The sequence below is a fragment of the Anastrepha obliqua genome, chromosome 3, assembly GCF_027943255.1.
Source record: "Anastrepha obliqua isolate idAnaObli1 chromosome 3, idAnaObli1_1.0, whole genome shotgun sequence".
NCBI lineage: Eukaryota > Metazoa > Arthropoda > Insecta > Diptera > Tephritidae > Anastrepha > Anastrepha obliqua.
The window spans coordinates 86,290,289-86,300,571 of record NC_072894.1 but is presented as its reverse complement, the minus strand read 5'-3'; the positions used below and the strand labels follow the sequence as shown (position 1 = coordinate 86,300,571).

Sequence of the window (10,283 nt, the reverse complement as noted above, 5' to 3'; positions counted from 1 at the left end):
CAACAACTACAACAACATCATGGCATGGTTGCAATAACTATGCAACATGTGACGTCTGTTTCAAAAGTCATGAACGATTAAAGGGCTCCATTAAAACGACAAAATCCCCAATAGATATTGTCATAGACGGAAGGAACACTTGGAGTGTACTTTTGCTCGCAACTACACCATATTTCTCCATAAAAAGCAAACCAGTCTTCATCATCAACCATCAAACCAATGGAATGGTCTAATGGAAAAATCAAATCATACATTTAATCTTCTAATCTTCACAACATTTTCTGATATGAGTTGTATGCAAATTATTGTACAATATTAGTACTTACTTCCACGTTAATAAATCATCCGCTAATGGGAAACTAAGTGTAAATTAGTATAGGATTAAATACTTTTTATGCAATATAGGTTGAATTTCGTTTTTCAAAAACTTTTCCCGACATGATCACGAACAAACTCGTTTCAATAATGCGGATGTGGTTAAACTTTGTACTTTGATGGGTGTATAACACTCTTATAAAAGTTTTTCATCCGCGCCAAGGTGGTTTGCAGCAATTCAAACGTTTATCAGATTTATCCAATTTAGTATTCAATGTCGACATCTTGGACTTATTAGCCAGCGCTAAAATTTCATCCAATTTATCAAATTCACTGGGTGACTTGCTAAGTAGCTACAATCGAAAATAAATATGAATAAAAAAGATCTTCATTTATTTTGTATGTAATACATACCAGTTCAATATATGCTTGCAGTCTGTCAATTGGTTCTGGTGAAGCTTTCCGCTCGTTGACATTATTTAGATTATTTTCTTTAATTCTCAATATCCTATCTCGCACTTTATCCTTTTTGGGTGTTTCAAAATATCTTTCGTCTTTACATGCATCATTCTCATTATTTACCATGGATTCACAGTCTGTATTATTATTACTTATTTGCTGCGATTGATTGCTTGGTGACGTTAAAATTTCTAGCGCTTTCTGCCACTGGTCTTCCATAACATCATGTAGTTTTTCCGCTATAACAGCTCTAAAAACATTTTATTTTTTTTAAACAAATCCATGTATTTAAATAAAAAATGAACTTACCTTTTGGCTTTATAAGCGCTCAATTTGTTATTTAGGTCTTCAATTTTCTTGGAGGCATTCGCAAGTTGAATGCGATACAACTCCACTTCTTCTTTATGTTTTTCTTGCAGTAAATTGAGTTCCATCTCATTTTTTTCGTTAATAAGTTCTATTTGCTTGACGGCCCGCTCAGCGATTAAACGTTCACGTTCACGTGCTTCCAGTTTTAGTATTTCTTCATTCTTATCCAACTGCTGTTGAAACTCTTTCATTTTCTGTTCAACAGCATTTTCTAGCTGCTGCTGGTAATGGGATTTTAGAGTTTTCTGTTGAAGCTCCATTTTTTTCTTTAAACTCATCTAAGTAAACAAAAATTACTTTTAAATTGCGTTAAAATTTAAACTAAATTATTTACTTCACTTTCTGATAGATTTACTACTTTTTCCTGCAAAGATTTTTTCTGGGTTTCTAACGTATCGGCGCGGGATTTTTGCTTTTGTTGAAGCTCTTGCAATATTTCTTTTTGATTTCTCAATGTAGCGCAATCTTTCTCCAAATCATCACAGCGTGTTTTGAGCTGAAATTGAAAACAAAAGTTGTGTTAATAGAAGAATGGAAGAAGAAAGTCTATCGACAGGCTGCGAAGCATGGGTACTGACGTCTAAAAAAAGAACTACCTTCTCCGCTTTGAGTGTAAAATCCTAAAGATATTTGGGCCAGTAAGAGAAGCTGATGGATCTTTCAGAAATAGCAAAAAAAACAAAAAAAAAGAAAAAAAAAACATTGATCGTTTCGCGGCTGAGGTTGTTTGGACACCTACTCAGGATGGGCGAAAGCGGAATTACGAACGCTCTTATTAGCGGCAGCGAAAAGCGTGGAAGACCACCAAGAAATGGACAGGCGATGGTGATATACTCCTGAACCAAGTCGTATGGAACGTGATTGTGACGGAAACACCGGCTCACTCCGATCTGCAATTTCTATGCTGATGATGATGAGAAGAAGAATAACTATAGGTCATGATGGTGCATGTTCCAATCATTTCATTTACTTTCTACAGCGCTGCACAATCCATGTTCAACTACATTGTTACATTTTGAATAAGAAAGCTTTTTAGAACTCTAGACTTTACAGAACGAAATAGTGCGAAACTTAATTACGATATTGTGCTCTATGCGGATTATTTTAGTTCGGACCAGAAATGCAGTCATATCATTAAATATCAGCTATTGAATACCGTTGCCGGAAACCAACGCAAACCAAAAATTTCAGCTGCATTGTGAGTGCTCCAAAACATTCAAAACTGAGATCAAAGTACTAAACAAACAATCTTTCGCACGAAAAGATACCCTAGTTTATACTAGTATTTATACAGTCAAAAACGACATTCACCGGGAGACCGGCACAACCTTCTTAAGCTCCCGTCCTGTGTGTGCCGAAATCGGAGTCCAACCACCACCTATTACAGATGAAGAGCTCCAGCTTCCCCGTAAAACACGCATAACACTGGCACAATTACGTTCTGGATACTGTAGCAGGTTAAACTCCTACCTATCCAGAATCGACCCCGACATACCAAACATATGTCCGGCATGTGAAGGCACCCCGCACGAAACTAACCACCTTTTCAAATGCCTCTTAAAACCGACTCATCTAACACCCCTCTCCCTCTGGACCCAACCCGTCGAAACAGCATGTTTCCTGGGCCTACCTTTAGATGAGCCAGACGAAGACGAACGGTGATATACCCTACACTGACGGGGTTTCTATTGCTGTTAAAACAAGAACAACGAAAAGATACCCCGCATGACACTAACCTACTCTGCAGTTGTCTTTAAAAAAGCCATCCATCGCGACGTTTCCCTTCGAACCGACCCCGTCGAAATTACACGTTTCCTATGGCTGCAGTTAAACGACATTCACAACAGAAGTTGATGCAGAATATCATAATTTAAGTTTTATTTATGCTTCTTACCTTTTCATTTAGATAATCCACTTTCACAAGTTTATCTTTAAATTTATTCAATTCGTTTGTAGCAAATTCCTCCGATCTTTTGAACCCATGAATCTTCACCTCAAGCTCCTCTATTTGTTGCTTATACATATTAGTACATTCATTAGTCTTCCTAATTTATGTTTGAAATATAAATTTAGATGTGTATGTGCCTAAAATTCATTAATGACTACAAACATTACTTGGATGAGGTCATGAGCTCATTTTCCAGCTTCTCACTTTTGTCCTGAAATTTAGTTACTAAATTTACAGCTTGCGCCAATTCTTTTTGAAGTGATTCCATTTTAATGTTAAACTCTGCCTTGTCTGCCTTCAGTGTTGCTACATTTTCTCGCAATTGATGAACTTCTGCATCTAATCTATATATAAACAAATCTTATAAACTCATTGGAAATAGAGATGATTCCATTCAGAATTATGATTAATGGTTAAATCAAGGAAAAAGTTTGGCATTTAGAAACAACAAAATCCATTTAAAGAAGAAGTATTCTTACCCATTACAAACGGATTGCGCATTGCAGATTGCTGCATCTTTGGCACGATCTACTTCTATGGCCACCGACAACCTTTGTTGATACTCTAGAAGACGCGTCTGTAATGAATGTACGGTGCGCTCAAGATGCTGGCGCCGAAGTTGCTCTTCTACATGCACGGAATGTTGTGGAGCAGTGCAAGAAATAGCAGTTCCCTGCCCGCTTTTGCCCCAGATCTCACTTAAACTAATTAGATTCGTATCTGCACATAGAGTCGCTCTCATTTCTGGATAAGTTAATTGATAACGATTATCTTTTGTGGTCTGTGTTTTTTCATTTGCAACTGAATTGTCCGGAACTTGCTGATTTGAAATTGAACATGCATTAGTTACTTGCTCTCGATTTCGGTCACCCAAAAAATGATCAATCTCTGTTAAAATACTTCCAGCGTCGTTATTATAAAGCCGATCAGTACCAGGCAAGCATTTTGGGGTAGAGTGAACCAGACCCTCCCTTTTATTGCGCTCTGCTTGTGTGCTATTTGATATCGTAGATATATCAGAAGGTGCTATAAAATGGTAATCTTTTTCACGTTCCATTACTTTCAAACGCGAATTAATTTCTTTCAATTCAGCGCTTCTATTTGCAGCTAGCACATCAAGAGTTTTCTGAGTTGCGGGTTCCATATAATTTTTAGACTCTGTAAGATTTACATCCATTGAATGACGATGTTTCTCTGAATGAGGTGTATCACTATTTGATACATTCAAAAATATTTCATTCCAATTAACTGCAGTTATTGGACTAATTGCAGCCGAATTAATTGTGTGAAACTCTTTCAATTCCTCGGGCGTAGCAGTGGCAAAGTAATTTGGTGGTATTAACAGCAAAATATCAGTATCATCCGAATCACTCATTACACGCCGTTAACGCGGGTTTTCTATCAAACTACTAATTTGTAAATTCAAATAATTGAAGTAAACAAACTTGCGGACACCAAAGTAATTAATTAATTTTATTACAATTTCGCTTTGTTGTATTTCGTAGCAAATAGCTAGATTTCACTGTACAATTTGTTGTGCGATGCCAACACCGCCATCAGCCGCCATTATAACTTTAGTAACCGAAGCGCCTTCCCATGACAGTCGGTTCTACGTTACCGGAACGACCCGGATTTATATCCGGCCACGGACTATCACTTCAGCAGCATTTCCCATATACATATGTATGGGGAATGTTTATGCTGCTACAACAACAATAACTTTTGTGGTATTTCGTGTGTTTTTAAAAATATGATTCTAAGAATAGTAGTTTCACAATTTTAAATAGTAGGGATGAAAAAACCAAAACAATGATTAACAATTTAAGTTAGAACCATGTGCATGCCAGCCTTTTGCAATGTAAATTACTTTAGTATTTGTAAAAATAGTTCAAATATATTTACACGACTAGAAATATGCTATAATTAATTGGTTAATTGAATTGGAATAAAATATCCGAAATAAATATGAATTTGATTTCCACAAACTTAAATTGAATCCCAATATGTGCCGTAACGTGAAGTTACTGTAAATGGCAAAGTTGCTCCAGAGAACGTAAATACAATTTATTTTACGTACATGTATTTACGTTCTATAATTGAATCATGGTTGCTCTACGTTCATTGCTCTAGGTATGTTCAGTTGACAACAATACGCTGGTTATAATAAAAAGAACAGGAAATAATAATGGCGCAATGGAGTTGTGTAAATGATATCCTAATTAATTTTTCAATACTAGCATAGTTTAACTGTGGTGAGTTTTTTGAAAGGTTTTAGTATACAAAATTTTATATTTTAATATAAATAAAAATAAACTAGTCCACATAATAATAAAATGTTAGGTATTGATAGTGATAGCTATTAAAATTAGAGTTTCATATTTATTAGTATTTGTAGATTTACGCAGCTGCCGTACCTGAATTTATTGGAGGTGACTACTATTCGGAAGAGCACTGGTTCGAAAACCCGGTCACGAAACACCAACTAATAGAGCAATTTTTTCTAATAGTGGTTACACCTCGACAAACAACAATCGGTGTAAGCACCAATTATTAGAATTTTTTATTGATTCTTGAAGGAATCGTGAAATAATAAAAAATAAAGACTGCTTAGAGAACGCCACTTGAACCAAAAAACTGTACAACGGACTATCTCTTGATATGGAGTAGGATCTATTCACCTCATATCCAATAAAAAAGGCAAATTTATTTACAATGACATACACAAGAAGTAATGATACCATTTGCTGAGGAGAATATGCCACTTCGGTGGCTTTTTATATGAGATGATAGCAAAACACACCTTAATGTTAATACTTGAATGATTTTAACAAAATAATGAAAAGTTATGGATTGGAAGAGACAATTACCCGATCTAAACCACGTTGAAAACCTTTCGAGAAATTTAAAAAAGAGAATTGGGAGGGCAACATTAAAAAATAAGGATGTATGGCAAAAAACCAGAGAACTATGATATTCCACTCCCATAGAAACTTGCTGTAGGATTATCAATTCTATGCCAAATCGGATACAAATAGTCATTGACAATCGTGGTGAACACAGTGCTTATTGATTAAACTTAATTTAAATAGCATTTTTTATAAAATCTCCAAGTTCTTTTTGTATTTCGTACCTATTTTAATGACCACACAAATATTTCCTTTTTGAAGTGAAACTTCTTTAGGCGCGTCGGGGGCCCCAAGGCAGATTGAAAATAGGCGAGTGAAACGGTAAGTTCGGAGCGTTACCGAAATCCGTCAAATGGGCGGGGCCAAGGAGCAGCTGCTCCTTCCCACTTTCGCCTATTCGCTCTCTCGCATCGCAAGCGCTGACGTTTCAAATTCACAATTTAAATATGATTTTATTGACTGAAGGAAAGAGTTTACATCTTATTGGAGATTGTATGCGCTAAAAAGAGAAAACGATACTGGTTAAGGGCTGACTGATTAAAATGTAATAGATCTGTAGGGTGCTAAAGAGATTTAATTTTTTAGTTGGTAAATTCACAGGGTGCGTATATAAACAAAAAACTTTAAATTAAAAGCGTAAGTAATAGCATACAAAAATTAAATCACGAACAAATGCAGAATAGTGACGCTTCAGCCCGGAAAATAATAAAAAATATGAAAACCTGAATTTAACACGAGAGAGGGGGGAGAGATCTAAACCGGGGCTCCCATGCATGGAACAACCAACTTAGAAGTTTCACTTCTACCGTGCGTGAGTCTGACAGACCCTATATTTTTTTTGTTCCTATTCTTACTAGTTGAAGTTTTAAAGGATCCTTAAATTATTATTTATATTTGTCATATTGATCTATAAAATAAATACCACATGTAATTAAATATCTGTTAATTTAAAAAATTTTAATTCCCGTATAAACGTGGGAATACCTATTTTAATGACCATATGTGTACATAGTAAATGTATAAGTATATGCGTCTACAAAAAATATAAATATGTAATAAACCTTTTACATTTTTTGCGGAAATAAAGAACCAAAGGCTAAAGATCAAATTTTCAATAGTTTTTAAGATATCAAATTTTATGTTTTTCAAAATCTTAGATGAATTAATTGTAAGAGTATAAAAACAGACATCTACAAGTATAACCTACGTACAGTGATGAACAAAAGTATTGGCACAGCAAGATACTTTCACTTTAACATTACTTTTTGTCCACTTATGAAGTGATTTTTAATCGCAAAAAAAACGGGATAGACAGAAGAACATATTACCAATCATATTTCCTTCAACTCATTTTATTATCTTTTATATTTAATTAACACTAATTATAATATTAAAAAAAGTACTTATTATAACGAAACAAAATTATTGGCACACTTAAGTTTTATCAGGCTTTTTCGTCTAAATTTTATTAATCTAGCAACTTTTTTTCAAAAGTCGCGTTATGTTCACACAAGCAATTTAGTTTTTGTCAAAATTCAAACTACAAACAGCATAGTGCCTTCAATTACAGCAAACTTTGCTTAAATTTTTGTAAAATGAGCAGCAAAAAAAGTGAAACCACCGAATCTCAGCGCAAAATAATATTATATTTGCATAATCAGGGCAAATCATACGCTGAGATTGGTGAAATGATGGACAGAAGTCGCTACACCATACGAAGCATTGTTTAACGTTTCAACAGCGCTTCATCTTTGAAAAGCGTGAAACGTACGGACAGGCCTAAGGCTTTAAACGACCGCGAACGCTGCCAAATAGTCAAAAAGGTAAAAAAAAAACCCAAGAATATCCTCCACACAAATCGCAGCAGAAGTTAAGGAAGAGATGGGAAAGGATATTCATCCAATAACGGTCCGGAGGGTATTGCATGAGGAGAACTACAATTCCCGCGTGGCTAGACGCAAACCGCTCATTTCTAAAGTGAACCAAAAGAAGCGTCTAGCCTATGCAAAGCCAAGTGACTTTTGGGACAATGTACTCTTCTCGGATGAAAGCAAATTCAATATCTTTCACTCTGATGGCCGCCAAACTGTGTGGAGAAAGCCTAACACCGAACTGCAAAAACAGAACCTTGCTGCGACTGTAAAACATGGAGGTGGAGGAGTAATTGTGTGGGGCTGCATGTCCGCTGCAGGTGTTGGTGAGCTGGAATTCATTGACGGCATTATGGATAAAAAATATTATATGGAAATCCTGAAGAGAAACGTCAAAAAAAGTGCCGAAAAGCTGAAATTGCCCGGTTCATTTTCATTTCAACACGACAATGACCCGAAGCATACTGCTCATGATGTGAGTATGTGGCTTGCGCACCACATCAAACATACATTGCCGCATCCGCCTCAGTCGCCTGATCTAAACCCAATCGAACATTTGTGGGAAGAGCTAGATAGGCGCGTTAAGAAGCGTGCTATTTCAACAAAAGCAGAGTTGAAGGTGGCACTGGTGGAGGAATGGCAGAATATTGGGGCAGAAACCACCCAAAAATTGGTTTCATCGATGCCAAGACGGCTGGAAGCAGTCATCCAGCAAAAGGGCTTGGCTACAAAATATTAATTTGTTTATATTATATTTCACTATTTTGTTATTGTTTTTTTATATTTTAATGAAGTGTGCCAATAATTTTGTTTTGTTATAATAAGTACTTTTTTTAATATTATAATTAGTGTTAATTAAATATAAAAAATAATAAAATGAGTTGAAGGAAATATGATTGGTAATATGTTCTTCTGTCTATCCCGTTTTTTTTGCGATTAAAAATCACTTCATAAGTGAACAAAAAGTAATGTTAAAGTGAAAGAATCTTGCTGTGCCAATACTTTTGTTCATCACTGTACATTTTTTTTAAATTCTGGGAATGTCAGTTTCCTAGAATACTGAAAAAAAAACTACATTTCATCCGTTCGCCGTGTAATTTGTGGAGTCAGGCGTTGTGTGGGGGCATCAAAATCATTCTGTTCATTGCAACTGGCGAGTGCATCTGAATTTGAATCCTCCTCCGCATCTTGCTCCATTCGTTCACCTATACTCCCGTTGACATCAACTTCCGCATTCACATCTTGCGTCCGCTTCATTCTGTTTTCCATGTTTTCTAACTTTTTCTGCAGAATGGAAATTTTTTCTTTTTTGGTATTCAATACAACAAGAAATTTCCTTAACATTTTCTGCTTCCACTCTTCTTTCTCTTGCACAACTTTTTCAACGTCTTCCACAAGATTCGATAATGCCTCATTTGTCCTCTGGTTCTCGCTTTCAACCCTTCCTGTGGCGATCAAATTTAGGGCAATATCCAACATTTCATAACTTTTATCAGCTTCAGTTAACTTTACTTCCAGATACCTAATGCAGAATCCGTCATTTTTATTTACAATGAGAATTTTCTTTTCACCATCCAGCTCTATTTCAAAGCTTGGCAACCCGATATCACTGGTTAATACATTTTTACACTCTGCACGGAAGTCATTTAGTGGAATATCTAATTCCGCAGCCGGTTCCTCGAAATCTATTGGGGCGATATGGCCTTTGTAATATAATCCTGCTTTCGAGTCTTTTATATATAAATCAACGGCATTATCATGCCACTCACTATGTAGATAAATATGCCTTTTGCAGTCTGCTTCAGAACTTTTTAGTAAAAGTTTCTTTAAATAAACTGAATCCATTACTAACTTTGTTCAGGCAAAGAATTAGTGCATTGATGCTTATGAAATTGCAATGAACATATCAAAATAATTAACAGCTGATGATTACATTACGTTATCATAATGATAGGGTCACAATATAGCAATAAATATAGCTTCATATTACCATTAGAGAATAATATCGCGTACAATACAAATAAAACGGTTTATTATTTCTACTTGCGTGTTTTTTCACCCAACATAAGGAAAATATTTTATAAAGACTAATCAGTATATAATTACCGTCGTTACCCTTTCTTTATTGTCAACACTTTACGACATAAATAGTGCAAATAAAATTCTTCGCGATTTTCGCGACACCCCTTATGACTTACGAGGTCAAGCACCATATTTCATAGGGTTTAAAGAAATAAGTTATTTCATAAAGTTATAAATGTAATATTTACCTATACTTGAGTAGTATGACCACCCCATAAAATTTTGGGAAATGCTGCTGAATTTATAGTCATTGGCCGAATATAAATCAGGAACGCTTATAGGATCAAAAAGTTAACTTAAAGCAATTAACAAAAACACTCTGCGAATTCTGGA

At 35.4% G+C, this 10,283-nt stretch overlaps 2 protein-coding genes across 4 annotated transcripts; both read right to left on the bottom strand.

Moving 5' to 3' along the window:
• Positions 1–370: 370 nt before the first annotated feature.
• Positions 371–6,326, bottom strand: LOC129242407 (centrobin). Of its 2 annotated transcripts, XM_054879032.1 has the most exons (8): positions 6,222–6,326; positions 3,571–4,249; positions 3,259–3,435; positions 3,038–3,188; positions 1,478–1,639; positions 1,084–1,421; positions 730–1,024; positions 371–668 (listed from the first exon to the last, which is right to left on the bottom strand). In XM_054879032.1, the coding sequence occupies exons 2-8, from the start codon at positions 4,233–4,235 to the stop codon at positions 525–527; spliced, it is 1,932 nt and encodes a 643-aa protein (XP_054735007.1). In that variant the 5' UTR covers positions 4,236–4,249; positions 6,222–6,326; the 3' UTR covers positions 371–524. The 2 variants fall into 2 exon arrangements, with proteins under 2 accessions (XP_054735007.1, XP_054735006.1); XM_054879031.1 differs by lacking the exon at positions 6,222–6,326 and having other exon boundaries at positions 3,571–4,687.
• Positions 6,327–8,715: 2,389 nt separating this feature from the next.
• Positions 8,716–9,757, bottom strand: LOC129242739 (uncharacterized). 2 transcript variants are annotated; one of them, XM_054879543.1, is made up of 2 exons: positions 9,638–9,757; positions 8,716–9,553 (listed from the first exon to the last, which is right to left on the bottom strand). In XM_054879543.1, exons 1-2 carry the CDS (start codon positions 9,711–9,713, stop codon positions 8,940–8,942), a joined length of 690 nt encoding a protein of 229 aa, XP_054735518.1. In that variant the 5' UTR covers positions 9,714–9,757; the 3' UTR covers positions 8,716–8,939. The 2 variants fall into 2 exon arrangements, with proteins under 2 accessions (XP_054735518.1, XP_054735517.1); XM_054879542.1 differs by having other exon boundaries at positions 8,720–9,757.
• Positions 9,758–10,283: the final 526 nt, after the last annotated feature.